Source organism: Plasmodium berghei (genome assembly GCF_900002375.2).
Source record: "Plasmodium berghei ANKA genome assembly, chromosome: 12".
Lineage (NCBI taxonomy): Eukaryota > Apicomplexa > Aconoidasida > Haemosporida > Plasmodiidae > Plasmodium > Plasmodium berghei.
In genome coordinates this window covers 866770-883627 of record NC_036170.2, presented here as the reverse complement: position 1 = coordinate 883627, position 16858 = coordinate 866770, and the positions used below count along the sequence as shown (strand labels likewise).

At 23.1% G+C, this 16858-nt stretch overlaps 6 protein-coding genes across 6 annotated transcripts; 4 read left to right on the top strand and 2 right to left on the bottom strand.

The window, feature by feature from the left end:
- Positions 1-71: 71 nt before the first annotated feature.
- Positions 72-1158, top strand: PBANKA_1223300 (ras-related protein Rab-18, putative; the record flags this gene model as incomplete). Its single annotated transcript, XM_034566301.1, has 4 exons — positions 72-135; positions 380-445; positions 586-724; positions 822-1158. 4 exons carry the CDS (start codon positions 72-74, stop codon positions 1156-1158), a joined length of 606 nt encoding a protein of 201 aa, XP_034422911.1.
- A 1788-nt stretch (positions 1159-2946) lies between these two features.
- Positions 2947-4263, top strand: PBANKA_1223200 (coenzyme Q-binding protein COQ10 homolog, mitochondrial, putative; the record flags this gene model as incomplete). The annotated part of the gene is made up of 5 exons (XM_034566300.1): positions 2947-3144; positions 3348-3467; positions 3588-3623; positions 3802-3867; positions 4120-4263. The coding sequence occupies 5 exons, from the start codon at positions 2947-2949 to the stop codon at positions 4261-4263; spliced, it is 564 nt and encodes a 187-aa protein (XP_034422910.1).
- Positions 4264-5129: 866 nt separating this feature from the next.
- On the top strand, positions 5130-6343 carry PBANKA_1223100 (proteasome subunit alpha type-6, putative; the record flags this gene model as incomplete). Its single annotated transcript, XM_034566299.1, has 3 exons — positions 5130-5205; positions 5339-5689; positions 5988-6343. The coding sequence occupies 3 exons, from the start codon at positions 5130-5132 to the stop codon at positions 6341-6343; spliced, it is 783 nt and encodes a 260-aa protein (XP_034422909.1).
- A 1077-nt stretch (positions 6344-7420) lies between these two features.
- Positions 7421-11073, bottom strand: PBANKA_1223000 (conserved Plasmodium protein, unknown function; the record flags this gene model as incomplete). The annotated part of the gene is made up of 3 exons (XM_034566298.1): positions 7421-10326; positions 10422-10706; positions 10842-11073. 3 exons carry the CDS (start codon positions 11071-11073, stop codon positions 7421-7423), a joined length of 3423 nt encoding a protein of 1140 aa, XP_034422908.1.
- Positions 11074-12556: 1483 nt separating this feature from the next.
- On the bottom strand, positions 12557-13910 carry PBANKA_1222900 (26S proteasome regulatory subunit RPN10, putative; the record flags this gene model as incomplete). Its single annotated transcript, XM_034566296.1, has 2 exons — positions 12557-13735; positions 13821-13910. 2 exons carry the CDS (start codon positions 13908-13910, stop codon positions 12557-12559), a joined length of 1269 nt encoding a protein of 422 aa, XP_034422907.1.
- Positions 13911-14957: 1047 nt separating this feature from the next.
- PBANKA_1222800 (tyrosine--tRNA ligase, putative) lies at positions 14958-16328 on the top strand (the record flags this gene model as incomplete). Its single annotated transcript, XM_034566295.1, has 3 exons — positions 14958-15174; positions 15326-16033; positions 16135-16328. The coding sequence occupies 3 exons, from the start codon at positions 14958-14960 to the stop codon at positions 16326-16328; spliced, it is 1119 nt and encodes a 372-aa protein (XP_034422906.1).
- Between the last annotated feature and the right edge of the window lie 530 nt (positions 16329-16858).

Below are 16858 nucleotides of genomic sequence, written 5' to 3'. Positions count from 1 at the left end.
TATTTATACATAATATATTTTTTTTGATTATTATATTTTTAACAATTTTTATTATTTTATTTGTTTAAAAAATGAAAAATAAAAATAAATATGATTATTTGTTGAAATTATTATTAGTAGGAGATTCCAGTGTAGGTATGTAGCTTATGCTATATCCATTTTATTTTTTTCCTAACTAATTTATATATATATATTTGTTACTAATACATTTAAATATTGTTTGCATTCTTTTTACACTCATTTTTTTAATAATTGGGAAAAGGCCTATTCGTATTACTTTTCGAAACGAGCTCTTTTACCATTTTATAATTTTGTTTATATTTCATCATTTTGCACATATATATATTTATTTTCTATTTTTATATTTTTATGGTAATAGGAAAAAGTAGTATATTATGCCGATATTCTGATAACCAATTTGAAGAAAAAGTATTATCAACAATAGGTTTGAATATAAAAAAAGAAAAATCAATTTTCAATATTATGACAAAATATGATAATATGTTACTCCATCAGGCCGCCCATATTTCCCATCTTATATTAATAATATATGAACATGTATGTATATATTTATTTCTTTTACAGGGATCGATTTTAAAGTGAAATATCTAAAAATCGATAATAAAACTATAAAAGTTGGAATATGGGATACAGCAGGACAAGAGCGTTTTAGAACCCTCACGTCTGCCTATTACCGAAATGCTCATGCAATTATCTTAGTATAGTATGTTAAAATCGATAAAAAAATGAAAAAGCTAAAAAAGTGAAAAAAAAATTGACTTTGTAAATCAATGCATATATTTTTCTTTTCATTATTATAGCGATTGTACCGTTCGGGAATCTTTTGAAAATTTAGATGTATGGATTCACGAAATCGATAAATATTCCACAAATAAAAATGCGATCAAAATGCTTGTAGCAAATAAAATAGATAAACCAAATCATGAAGTAACAAAAGATGAAGGAAAAAATTTTGCCTTTGAAAATAATATGCTATTTTGTGAAACTAGCGCAAAAAATGATATTAATATAACTTATTGTTTTGAAGAACTTATACAGCAAATTCTAAACAATCCCTCATTGCTTGAATTAAGTGTTGTTACAAAAAATTTAAAACTTGGAAAAAAGGATGAAGGTAGAATCAGTTGTGCATGCTAAAATCGGTTACATCAATTACAAATACAATTTCTGATACGAATATAATTACTATAAAATTTTAACCGATTTTGATATATACTACAATAACGAGACATGCTTGCATATATGGCATATACACAGTAATATATACACTATATATGTTGTATGAATTTTAAATACCTACTGATATCTCATATTTTGTTATTATTCTAAAACATTTAATTGTTATTATAATTGTTTCCCGATTTCTTAATGTATATATAGATGCATAAAATGCCAGATTTTCAGAATTTCTATACCCATATAAAAAATTATCAAAATATGCAAAAAGAGAGAGTGTAAACATTTGAAATATTCTAAAACCACAGTTTATTATACACATACACGTGCATATATATATATGTGGATATGTTTTATATGCATAAAAAATATATATGGTATTTTTTAATTTCGTATTATTTTTTCATCTTTTCAAATATATATTTTTTATTTATATTATACATATTTGAACACTCTGATTTGTTCTTTTATTTTGTTTATTTATTCCCCTTTTGTTTTTTTGATTATAATGGTTGTAAATTGTACACAATAATACATGTGTGCACTTTTTTAAAAATAAAATAATATATAGCTCCAAGAAAAAAAAAAAAAAGGCAAAACAAATGAAGAATGGAAGATAACAAAAGCTAGGATATACAGATATTTATAATAAACAATAAATATATAGGGGATATACCTTATGCTTTTAGGATTACAAATTAATATTATTAATATAAGGATATATAGAATATAGCGATTTGCATCATATACAAATTTTTATATACTATCCATCTTTCCGCATGATTTTTGGTAATATAATTGCGTGCTCAGTTTTAAGATTCTCTCTCTTTTTTTTTGTATTATTAATGCATTATATATATTTAGCTTGCTATATATATAACAAGTCCCTATTTTTATAATCATTCGCAATTCTTTGTAAAAAACTACACATTGTATAATTATATATATTAATGTATATCGTTTTCATTTTTTTTTTTTTTTTTTTTTCTTGTATCCCATTTTTATGTGTTTATATGTGTATGTATTTGTAAATATATATATGCTTATAAAAAGGAAAAAAAAAAGACCGCATTTTTAAAGAAGATATAGTGACAACAAATTAATACACAAATACAAAGTTTATGTTCGCCTTTTGCATAAGTTGGGGTTATGTGGAAAAGGCAAACAAAATGGGAAATTTTATGCCACACATTGCGAAAAAAAAATAAGGCAAAATGTTAAATGAAATAATAAATGTAAAGCAGTATGATTACAAAAAATATAGGAGGAAAATAATTAAAGAAATTAGAAAATGCACGTTGGGTTCCATTTTTGTAAACTTTTATTTTTTTTTATCATAAATTTATTATATGACTAGCCAAAATATACATATGGCTTGATATCAAAAAAACCTCTATCATAAACATGGGGTTAACATAATGCGTACAATCTCGTTACTATTCTTCTCCATTTCTTCTTTTTATTTTTTATATTTTTTAATAACGTATATAAAATGACGGGGAAAATATATTGAAATTTCTTTATAGTTATTTATACTATATTATTATTATTTTTTTTTAAGGGTGAAAGTGGCTGTTTGTCGTTTGTATACATAATATGTATGTACATATATTAAGGTGTATGTACAGTACAGGCATTATATGTTATTATTTTTTTTTTTTATTAATTTCCATTAGTATGGATATAGGGCCATTGTAATTCGTTTTTTTTTGTTTTTGCATTGTATAGTATTTTCTCTCTAACATTAAGATGATAGTTGGTATTGCGCTATGCAAACTTGCTGTGAATAAAATAATAAAAAGAAGCCATTCTATACTTCTTGATAAATTTATGAATTCTAAGGAAATCATTTATCGAAAAAATGTTGATATTATTTGTAAAAATAATATATTTTTTTACACAATTTTAAACGTAGACGAATATAAACATTTTTTACCTTATGTAACAGTAAGAACATTTATTAAATTCGCACATAATATCTACTTATATTTCAAATTATTTTAAGACGAAAATTACATTATGCACACTTGTTTTTTGAGCATTTTCCTATGTATGCAGTTATGTTTTTTTGTTTGCTTGTTATTAAAATTACAACCATTCAATATGTTCCTATTAATATCAAAATAATTGCAATCTTTATTTTTCTATAGGACAGTGAAATAACTTATAAATGCGAGGAATATTTTAATGCTGATTTGCAAATCGAAAATATTATTTTTAAGGAAAGATATAAATCGATAATTAAATATAAATACCCAACAACCATAACGGTACACATTTGATGACAAAGTTGCAGTTTACAATAACTACGTCAAAAAAAAAAAAAATTATTTGAAATATTTTCATAGTTTTATCAACCTTTGTTAATATATATATTTTTTTTTTTTCAGGTTTCTACCCATGATACCAGCTTATTTTACCATTTGGTAAAAAAATAATAAATGGAAAAATTATTGAATTCTCCAACTCCCTATTCGGCCCTATATACAACTTCTTACACACACTTATATATTACATTATTTAAAACATTATTTCAATATGAATATTGCACACCTTTCATTTTCCTGACCATGTCATATTTTTCACGTTTTCGTCTTTATTTAGATAACCGAGTGGGACATTAAGGATAAACAAAGTTACATAAATGTTAATTTTTATATAAATTTTAAGGTAAACCCAATACATAATATATTTGTATACATATTTTCATGGCTATATAAGTTAATATTTGCACACTCGTTTGTATGTACATTTGACAATAAGCCATTGTATAATGGAAAAGAATTATTATACGTTTGTTTTTTCAAAATAAAGATGACTTTTTATTACCATTTTTTTAATTTTATATGCACTACATGTAATATATGTAAATATTTCTTAACATTTTTTTTCTCTTTTTCTATAATTTTTATTTTCTTAAAGCTGAAAAATAAGTTATACCAAAATTTTATGAACCTGTACATAAAAGAATTAGGGAGGAATATATTATATGCTTTTATTAAGGAAGCAAAATCGAATAGTTTGAAAAATGTAGATTCTTTTTTCAGCAACTTAAAAATAAAATAACTAATAAAAACAATCTCTCAAGTTTTGAAAAACTATCACAAATAAACAAGTTTATATACGAATTTATATGTGCCACGTATATATGTATTCAATATGAGCATGCTTATATATTATTCTATGTAAAATAAAATGTATATGTTCAGGGATTATGTTTTTTCCCTTTATGCTCTTAACTTTTTTTTTTTTAATTAATTTCCCTTTTTTAATAACTTACTAGCTAGCATATTTTTTTTATCATAATGAGAACTTTTTTTTTTTTTTAATTTAAATAAAAATGAAAATTTTTGTTAAATAAAATAATACGAACAGTTTTTTTCTTACGTATATTGGATGTTTTTAGTATAGCTTCAATTCTATCACTTAAAAAAATATTGGTAGAAATAAGCAAAAAATAATTGACATGTGCATATAAAAATCTGCATATATAAATAATAACTTTTTATATAAATTTATTATATAAGCATAACAATAAATTGTACATTAACTATACATTATAAACTGAATATATAGTAGCTAGTACCCTTTCAAGAATAAAATAAATAAATGTGCTTTTCATGTTATTAAAACAAACACTAACATTTATAGTTATAAATGGTAATTATGTAATTTTATTTTTATGATACTGGTTAGTATACACAAGCTAAACACATTCACCGTTTAAGAAATATATATATATTTTTTTTTTTTTTTTTTTCTTATACATTCATTTAACTTTTTAGTGATCAAAAGATATATACTAAATCGATTTTATACACATCCGCTATACTAGGAACATATATGTTTGTATATGCATGGTCGCATGTTTTATCTTAGTATAGGATATAAAAATTAAAATAATAGTAAATTATATAAAAATAACAAGCAAAATGGTACGACAATCACAGAGTATGTATGATAGGCATTTAACCATCTTTTCTCCCGATGGAAACCTTTATCAAATAGGTAAAATGACTTTGAACTAATAAAATATGAGCAAATTTATATACTTATCTTTACCTTTATATATATGATTATATATTATCATATGTTGGCTCCATTATATTTCACTTCCCCTTTAAACTGTTACCAATTTCAGAATATGCTATAAAGGCAGTTAAAAATACCAATATAACATCCTTAGGTGTAAAGGGAGAAAATTGTGCTGTCATCATTTCTCAAAAAAAAATGGCAACGCAATATATAACTCAAGATAAGTTATTAGATTATAATAACATAACAAATATTTATAACATATCTGATGAAATCGGATGTTCTATGGTCGGTATGCCTGGGGACTGTCTTAGCATGGTTTATAAAGCCAGATCTGAGGCTTCCGAATATTTATATAATAATGGATATAATTTAAACGTTGAAACATTATGTAGAAATATTTGCGATAAAATTCAAGTATTTACTCAACATGCTTATATGAGATTACACGCTTGCAGTAAGAATTTTTATTAAAAAAAATCCAAAAAATATGTTTTTCATTTATGTACTTAACTTTAGAATTGGATTATTTATATATATATACTATTGTTTGTGCAATATTTTGTATAATAAAAATTATTTCATGTTCATGCATTTATAAAAAATATTAAGAAAATAGCGAGTTAAAAAAAAAAAAAAACTTTCAAAATTTGCAATAGAAGTTCTTTTGCAATGATAATATCTATAAAAATATGAACGTCATGCAATTTTATTAAATTTATGTAATACATATTTTTTTTACGTTTTTTTTCAAGGTGGAATACTTATTGGAATGAATGAAGACAACAAACCTGAACTTTATAAATTTGACCCAGCAGGTTTTTGTGCTGGATATAGAGCATGTGTTATTGGAAATAAAGAACAAGAAAGCATAAGTATTTTAGAAAGGCTATTGGAAAAGAGAAAAAAGAAAATACAACAAGAAACATTAGAAGAAGACATACAAAATACTATTATACTAGCCATTGAAGCATTGCAGGCAATTCTTGCTTTTGATTTAAAAGCTAATGAAATAGAAATGGCAATAGTGTCAAAAAAAAATCCCAATTTCATACAAATAAGTGAAAAAGAAATAGACAATTATTTAACTTTTATTGCGGAAAGAGATTAATTTATTTATGTGGAAAACAATTGATTATATAAGATCATAACGAATGCCGTTTTATTCCTTAAAAATTTAATAATATATTTCGTTTTTTTTTTAATTTTCTGCGATTTTTTATTTATATATTAAATTTTTCACTTTGAATTATTTAATTTTTTTTCATTTTATATGCGTTGCTATATATCATTCTATATTTTATTGCGTATGCTTATTATATAATATTTTTTATGTGCATATATATTTTGCGCTATTTATGAAAATATCCATTTTTCTATTTAGAAAATGCGAACAATTGCATGCTTTGATATATGTATGCATAGCATTTATATATCCTTTGCGTACATACAAGTTTACTACAAAAATATTTTCAATTAACAAAAAAACTGGTATATAGTTTTAAGATTTTTATTAAACTGAAAAAAGAAAAAAAAGTGTCTTATTTTTTATTCCAAAGAACATATTTTTACCCTTTGAAATAAAGTTCTCTAAAATTTGTTAAAAGAGCAATATCTGGAAACAAAATAAGAAAAGGAACAAACATTCTTCCCATTAATACATATTAAACACATTGAAAAAAATACGAAACCTCAATATTATTAATAATTTTGATTATAAAAAATAAATTGAAATAGATAAGGAACAAAAAACGTAATAAATTATATTATTTAATAATTAAATGAAAAAACAATTGATGTTATTTTATTTCATGGTTGAAAAAATAAACAACTATGGGTCTATGCATAATATTATGCCCAATTAAGAGCAGACAGTTGGTTATAAAAAAAAAAAAAAAAACAGGAAAAATAATTAATAGTGACATTAATAATAATGAAAAAATGTAGTAAAAAAGAATGATAAAAGGAAAAAATATATTTTAACAACGGTTTAATTTAAAAATATAATTTTAATTAAACAATTCGTTTTGCATTTCAAATTTATTTATTATATTTGTAATTCCCTTGCGAGTATATGTATCTTATTTATTGCATAAATTTTACTACGCTATCTTTAAAAAATAAAAAAAAAATGATACAGAAATCCCGTTCTATAAGCATAAAACTATATTGAGAAATCCCATTACATCTAATAATCATCACTTCCATGATAAAAGCTATTGTTCCTTTTTTTTGATTGAGAATCATATAAAGGAGGAATATTTGGTGGTGGTGGGGGAAATTTCCAGTTTTTTTTTTCAGAATGTTTTCCATTGTTTGATATATCGTAATATTTATTTGAATCTTTTGTAGATGCATAAGGATCTTGCATTTCTGTATTATTTCTGGAATATTTTTTTTGATTTTTTCCATCATGTATTCGAGATTTCATGTCATAATCATTATTCCTTATTTTTTTATCATATCTTCTATTTGAATAATTTTCATTATCTTCATCTCGTCTCGTTTCAAATGAGTTGTCTCTTCTTCTTTTTATATTTTTATTATCATATCTATGATTATTATAAAAATCACTTCTGGTTTGACTTCTTCCACCTCCTCCTCTTGTATCACTTCGCTCATCGATACTTTTTAGATCTTTTCGAATATCACCTGACTTGTGCATGTTATTTCGAGATGATTTATTATTATAGCTTATCATATTATGACCATGATTATGGCTAGTTCCACGATTATTATTATTATTATTATTATATGACTTGTTCATAATATTATTGTATGATCCATTGTCGTGATTATTTCTATTATAACTACCAAAATTATTATTATGATTTTGAGAATTAGTATTGTTTGGTCGTATCGATCTATGTGTATTTTCACCTACACGACCATAACTCCTATTTTTAATGTCTCTTTTATGTTCATAATTATTTGAAATGTTTCTAGGTTTATCATGTTTGTACATTTTATTATATATACCACTAGTATTATAAGGTGTATTTTTATAAACGTTATTTATTTTTTTGAAACCATTATGAATATTATATTTAGATTTATCATAATTTGAATTTTTATACATATCTTTTCCTGGTGTTGGGAGCAAAGGTGGTTTATTTTTATTATCATTAATAATATAATGATTATTATTATTTTTATAATTTTGTATGTAACTGAATTTTGTATTATTATCATTATGTATTCTTCTATTTATGTTAAATTTAAGATATAATTTATTTATTTTATGAATTGTTCTATTTTTTGGAAATTTTGAAAAAATAAAAAATTCAAAATATTTATTTATATCCTCATTTGCACGAGCAAAATGAATAGGAGTAAATATTTTTTTCCATAATTCATCTAAAATTATTTTATGTTTTATTGTCATATTTAAATTAGTTTGAAAAATATGAAAAGGCATATATTGTTTTGTAATATTATTATTTTTATCTTCTTGTTGATTTCTATGTAAATATAATTTATATCGAATATTTGAAATATGATGTGCTTGATCTTTTATTGTTTTGTATGTTTTTATTATTTCTTTAAAATTAGAATAATATATTTTTTTTAGATCTTTATAAGTTTCTATATTATAATTTTCTCCTGTTATATTATTTTGCATTATAATAGCTAATTCTTCTGGTATTAATATTTTTTTTTTTTTTTTCAAAATAAATGAATAAAATTTACATTTTTTCAAAAAATTGTTATATATAAAATGTTTTCCATATATGATAGGGATAAATTTATTGCTTAGCTCATTTGGGTCAATATTTATTTTGAGATTTAATTTTGGATCTTCGCCTTTATCTGCTTCTGCATTTGATTCGTCTTTTTTTACTTCTCCATTTGATTCACCTTTATTTGCATCTTCATTTTTTTCCGACTCAAAATTAAATAGCTGCATCAGTTTGTTCAAATCTATCTCGTAAAGAAGAGGGAATCCACACATGTTTACCATCAATGGTTCTTCTTTAATTTTATTTTCAACAAAATAAATTATTTGGTCATTTTCAGCTTGTTCCATTTCATTTAATTCTGAAACAGTTTTCGTGACAATATTATTTTTCAGATTGAAGAGATCGAGAAGTTCATCCTTATCTTCATCGTCAAAATTTTCTACTTCATCAGATTCATCGATCCAATCAGATTCATCTGTTTCGTCCACTTTCTGTGTTTGTTCTTCTTGATCATTTTCTGCATCTAAATTCTCCTCGTCCAAGCAAATGTTAGGATCGTTTGATAATTTTATATCTACTTCGTCGTCATCTGCATCTACTTCGTTACCATTTACATCTACTTCGTTATCATCTGCATCTATTTCGTTACCATTTACATCTACTTCGTTATCATCTGCATCTATTTCGTTACCAGTTACATCTATTTCGTTACCATTTACATATATTTCGTTACCATTTACATCTATTTCGTTACCATTTACATCTATTTCGTTACCATTTACATCTACTTCGTTATCATCTGCATCTATTTCGTTACCAGTTACATCTATTTCGTTACCATTTACATATATTTCGTTACCATTTACATCTATTTCGTTACCATTTACATCTATTTCGTTACCATTTACATCTACTTCGTTATCATCTGCATCTATTTCGTTACCAGTTACATCTATTTCGTTACCATTTACATCTATTTCGTTACCATTTACATCTATTTCGTTACCATTTACATCTACTTTGTTATCATCTGCATCTTCCTCTTCATAAAAATTTTCAGAATGTTCAATATCCTTATTCAATTGAGTTGGGTCCTTTTCTTCTAAAATTTGATTCACACTTTCAGAATTTTCCATGCCACAATCGGTATTGCAAACTAAATTTTTAAGAGATGTTAAAGTATTAGTTATACTATTTTTTTCATAATCTTCTTTATTGATTTCAGATTTTGCAATATTATTATTTTCCACTAAACTTTTTAGTTTTTCCGTTGTCCATAATATATGAACTTGTACATTTTTTATAGACACATTTATAACTTCTATTATAATTGAAATAACAAAATAATATAATCTGAGTGTAGTTATTTGGTCACTATATCTAAGTCCCTTTTCTTTTATGTTATAGGACATTCCTATAGAATCGGTAAAAAAGTGAAAAAAGTAGAAAAAAGTAAAAAAAAGTGAAAAAGTAAAAAAAAAATGTATGTTTGTTTGAATATGTTTTTACCAGGCAAAATCAAAAATATGGTATGAAAAAAGTTAGTTGGGAAATATGATTTTAGAGCAAATAAGTTTGTATTAAAAATAAGATGGAGATTTTTATTTGCATATTTTTCTTTAAATTTTTTAGTATAATAAAAAGGTTCATTTTTTTCTTTGTCTACTATTTCTGTATCTAAGTATGCCCTTGAATTTTTATTTGATTCTTCTATATGTTCATTTTTTTCTCTTATTTTTTTTTTCCTTTCTAAATCTCGAAGCATATAATTAATTTCAAGCTCAGTAAGTATACCTTTAAAAAATATTAAAACAAAATTAAACAAAGTCACATGATGTTTTACTTTTAAATACAAATAATGTTTCCTTAATTTATATATGCATTATGGACAATATTTATCTTTTTATTTAAAAAAAAAAAAAAACTTACTTGCAATATACAGATTTGAGACCGGATATGCCTCAATAATAAACTGACAAAATGATAAGTTATCATCACCAATTAATAAAATATTGTTTTGATTATTTTGATCACTTGTCATTTGATTATTATTTAACTCAGAGTTATCAGTTTCACCAGTTTCTTCATTTTCTTGACTTTTGCTATTTTCCTTTCCAGCACTTTTGGTGGTATTTTTTTTAACCCCTTTCTTAAATACCATTTATAAAATAAAAATAAAAAATGGCAATTCAATTTAATCCAATTTAATTTATATTTTAGCAAACTTCTGTAGTAGTTATTATTACTCGAATTGTATTATATAAGCATACATATATGCAAATATATATACTTATTTGTTTTCTGTATATTTTTATTTTATTATATATATTCAAGTATCCATATATTAATCATAGAATATTTGATATAGTTTAATGTATTAACACTATTTAGGGTTTTAAAGATATGGGCACCTCTCTATTGTTTTTGTTTTCTATATATTTCCCAGTCAACTTAATGAATGTTTTATAGTTTTACTTGTATATATAAATATTTTATTTTTTATATATATTAAAAAAAGAAAAAAAGCTTTATGGTTTGTAATTACAAAATAATTGTTTGCAAATCTGGGGCTGCTCTTTTGGCATTTTTTATGAAAAATAAAAAAAATAAATGAAATAAAAGTAGAATAAAATAAGTAAAACAATTGCAAAAGTTAAATATTTTATGATATATGATATTATTAAATTTCCATGTTTGTATGTTTAATGGGGCACAATTCAAGGGATTATCACACATACATATTTATGATTCACATAATATATATATTACTTAAATTGGCCAATTTTATTTTATAATATTTTTTCAATTGTTTGAAAAAAATAAAAAATTTATAAACAAAATATATATCATTCTAAACATTTATTCAATTTTCACATATATATATACTTATTATGTACATACCAGTGATATTTAATTTATGTATTCTTTGGATTTTTTATTTTTTATTTTTTTTTTATTTTGATTTATCTAGTTTTATTAAGACGCGCAAAATATATCCATATATATCTGTAAATATAAAATCTGTGTTTCACAAAAAATTGTTAACACAAAATTCAAATTGTAATAAAAATATTAAAAAAAAATTATAATAAAACATAAGGTTATGTATCCAGCATGTATGTATTACATGTTTTTATTTTCATTCTAAGATATAAGACGAATATTAATTTTTCTATCGTTTTCACTTTTACGAAGCAAATGACAAAATATAAAATGGTTAATCAATTTTGGTTTTGTCACTTTGTTTCACTTTTTTTTTTTTTTTAAAGGGTGTGTTTGGTTTTACAACTTACCACCAAAATAAAATAAATGAAATACCATTATTATTTCAATCGTTAAATGAAAGAAATAAATATATACAATAAAATAAGTGGTAAAAACCAAACGAAACGGATATTATTTTTAGGAACTTTTTAAGCTTTTCACAATTCCATAATAAAAATATGAATAATAAAAGGTCATTTAATATGTTAAGCAGAAAAAATTTATTGAAAAATAGAAATATACAGATTTTGGCATGTACATGTGCATACGTGAAATTGTGCGGCAACATCGTGGAGGTAATCGCTCTCCATGGTGGAATGAAATGAAAAATGGAAAGAATTAAATTTAGAGTGGGAGTGCCGAGTTAGGTAACATGAGCATTACTTACCATCATTATTGTCACTTTCTTTTTCGGTATCTGATTTTTTTCCAAGTAAATTAGTCGAATTTCCTGGTATTTTTTCTAAGATTTGGGATATATAATTTGTATCTTGAATAGAAAATTCATTTTTATCGTCATTTGTTTCTTTATTTATATTTTGAGTATTATTTTCTGTATTAATATAAATATTTGGATTTATTTGAAATTTATTATTATCATCTTCTATATTTTCATCTTTACATATTTTAAAAACTTTTTCATAACTTTCGTTTTCTTTTTTTTCTCCAATTTGTTTTGTTTGTAAATCGGTTTTTTCATTATCAAAAATATTTTTATATTCTTCATTAACTATTGTAAGATTTTCTCCATTTCCTTCATTTTTTAATTCTGAATTTATTTTATTATTTTCATTTTGATTTTCAGGATCTGTTTTATTTTTTTCATTGTATTCTCTTAAGGACAATAGTAAGGCTTCCTTTAGTTCGTTATCAATGTCTTTCATATTTTCAATATCTTGAATAGTTGGTAAATCATTAAGGTTTTTTCTTGAATTTATATTATTATTATCAGATTGTGTATTATTATTTGAAAGTGTATTTGGAACACCTGTTGTATTATTAGATGCACCCATAGACAATTCCATTGCTGTTAATAATTGTGCATCTTCATCTAAATTGTTCATATTAAAGTTATTATTGTTTAAAATTTTATTCAAAACATATTTGCTTAAATTTTCTTCATTTTCTGGGCATTCAATAATTCTACAATTTCCATTATTATTTGTGGATTCAAATAATTTATTTAATTTATCCCTATTTTTATTTATATTTCCATAACTAATTATATCAATCGATATGTTATTTTTTTTTAATTGTTTCCCAGTATTTATTAATTGTTTTTCATTAACTTCTATAGGGCTTCCAATAAATATAATTATTTTTTGTTCTAAATTTTTATCAACTCTATGTTTTAATGCTAATTGTGCAATAAGCAAACTTCTGATTAAATCACATGATCCATCTATTTTTATATCATGAATACAAGATAATAGTTGCCCAATATCATTTGTTAATGATACTTTTACTTTTATTCCATCCCCTGCCATAACTAACACTCCTATACTATTTTTATAATGCATACTTGTTTTGTTACAACATAGTATATTTACACAGTCAATCTAAAAATAAGAAAAAGATATTAATATGTTTTACAATGGGAAATAAATAAATAAAGAAAAGCCACAAATGGAAGCTTTTGGTTACCTGGGACATAAACCGATTTGGAACGATATCTTCGTTCATATTATAATCGCTGTTATCTATGCAAATAATTGTAGCTTCGATATTACTCATTTTCGCAGACAAAAAAATAAATATTAAAATGGTTATACTTCAAAACATTTATGTGTAATATATATACACACACTTATTTTGTATATTAAATTTTTTTTTTTTTGAATTGTTAGAGCGAATAAATATATAGTATTATTAGCTAACTTGTTCAATTATTTGAAAATTTAATACAATTTTACAAAACAAAATAATCTATGCAATTTATTACTATAATATACCATTTGCTATACATTTATCATTAAAACTTATATTTTTTTTTTTTTTTGTATTTGAATTTTTTTTAAGTTTTAAAAATAATTAAAAAAAATTTTATATTCTTTATGCATAAATTTTCATCTTAATATGCTCATGATTTATCAAGATCAATAGGATATTTTCAGTTTTTTCATTTATTCATTTTTTGTGAATAAAATAAAGTCCACATTCATTTCCTTTTTTTGTGCGCATTTTATTTTTTATTTTTTTTCAAGTTGCGTTGATATGCATTAGTATATCCCACTTAATAAATAATACCATCTTGTTTTATATTTTTTTTCAAAATATAATTATAATAATGCATATACATTATTTTGTGTTCATATATAAATTCCACACTGTCGTTTAGGCAATATTGCATAATTAGTAAATATATTATTTTTTATATGCATTGTTATTTATATTTTTATCGCGATTTATTTTATTTTATTTTAGTCTGCTTATTTATACTTATTCGTTATTTTGCTATCATTTTTTTTTTTTGAACAGCCTTATAATATTTTTTTAAATAAAACTTTTCCTATTATCATTTAGTATATAATCTGTTTCACCTCGCCATTTTATTTAAATGGGAGATTGATGAAAAGAGGAAATACACTTAAAATTTTTTGATAAAATAAATATATAATTCTTAGGAGAATATATTAGTTTAGTTCTCCAATTTTAACTATTTTAAAAATAGGCAAAGTGAGCTGAGCAAACTGAGCGAAAAGCTGGATGCTAAAAATTCTGAATACGAGAATATTTTTCAATTTGGCTAGCCATCAAAGTAAATATTTTTTTTATAAACAAATGGAAACTATTAATATTAAAAAGGAAGATAATGAAGCTGAAGTGAAAATATCACAAGAAATACATGATGAAAATGTAGAAAAAAGATATAATGAAATAATGTCCATTGCTTCTGAATGTATCCAACCTGAAGAATTAAAACTAAAACTTTTGCAAAAAAGAAAACTAATTTGTTATGATGGCTTCGAACCATCTGGACGCATGCACATAGCTCAAGGTAAAAAAAAAAAAAAAAAAAAAATAGCTAACTGAATAATATGCCATTGAACATGTCAAATAAAGAAAATAATGATGAATGAGATATAAATGAATTATTTTATTATTATACAATTAAAAAAAAAATTATATATTTTCCTCTTTATTTTTAGGATTATTAAAAAGTCACATCGTAAATACACTAACGAACAATGGATGTACCTTCATCTTTTGGATTGCTGATTGGTTTGCTCAACTTAATAATAAAATGTCTGGCGATTTAAATAAAATAAAAAAAGTTGGACAATATTTTATTGAAGTATGGAAAAGTTGTGGTATGAATATGGAAAATGTTCAATTTATGTGGGCAAGTGATGAAATAAATAAAAACCCTGATAAATACTGGTCTACTGTTATTGATATATCAAGAAGTTTTAATATTAATAGAATTAAAAGATGTTTAACTATAATGGGTAGAACTGAAGGGGAAGATAATTATTGTTCTCAAATTTTATATCCATGTATGCAATGTGCTGATATTTTCTTTTTAAATGTTGACATTTGCCAATTAGGAATAGATCAAAGAAAAGTAAATATGCTAGCCAGAGAGTATTGTGATATAAAAAAAATAAAAAAAAAACCTGTTATCTTGTCGCATGGAATGTTACCAGGTTTATTAGAAGGACAAGAAAAAATGTCAAAATCTGACGAAAATTCAGCAATTTTTATGGATGATAATGAAGCAGATGTTAATAGAAAAATTAAAAAAGGCTATTGCCCTCCAAATATAATTGAAAATAATCCTATTTTTGCATATGCAAAGATTATAATTTATCCACATTATAAAGAATTTAATTTAATTAGAAAAGAAAAAAATGGAGGTAAATATATTAACAAAATTTACAATAATTATTAATGCTTTACATTTGAATATTTGATTTTTATATAAATGGATACATATTCATTCATAATTTATTTTTAGGAGACAAACTATATACAACGATTGAAGAAATGGAAAAAGATTACATTTGTGGAGATATACACCCATTGGACTTAAAAGACAATGTCGCATCATATATTAATAAGATGTTACAGCCAGTGAGAAATCATTTTCAAAACAATGCGGAAGCCAAAAAACTTTTAAGCGAAATAAAAAAATATAAAATAACAAAATGATTTACATATATATATATATATATATATAATTCTTATCAAGTATTCATTTTTTTTTTTTAAATAATTTTTAAGTTGGATGATCTCGAAATTCGAAAAGCACATACTTTAACTATACATGCTTATTATTTATTATTATTCTCGTTAAATTAAATTAAATTAAATTACAAAAATGTGGAATAATTTGTTATTTTATATTTGTATATTTTAACTACGCGCTTTAAAAAAATGCGTGTAATCCCCTTCCCTTTTTATTCAATAATAATTCCACAAGCTTTGGAAAAGGAAATCGTTTTTTTTTACTATATATATTATTAAATTAAATGGAGATTTCCTATTTTTCTATTCTTCACCATTGTGATATTGCATCGATTTTTTTTTCAGAGCCATCGTTATCTAATTTTTCTATTTTTATTATCGTTCATAACGTTGGTATTTTTTTTTTCATTATTATTTGTTTTTTTATTGATAAAAAAATTGGAAAAAAATATATATATATATATATACATGTATCGGAATAATTAAGCTATACT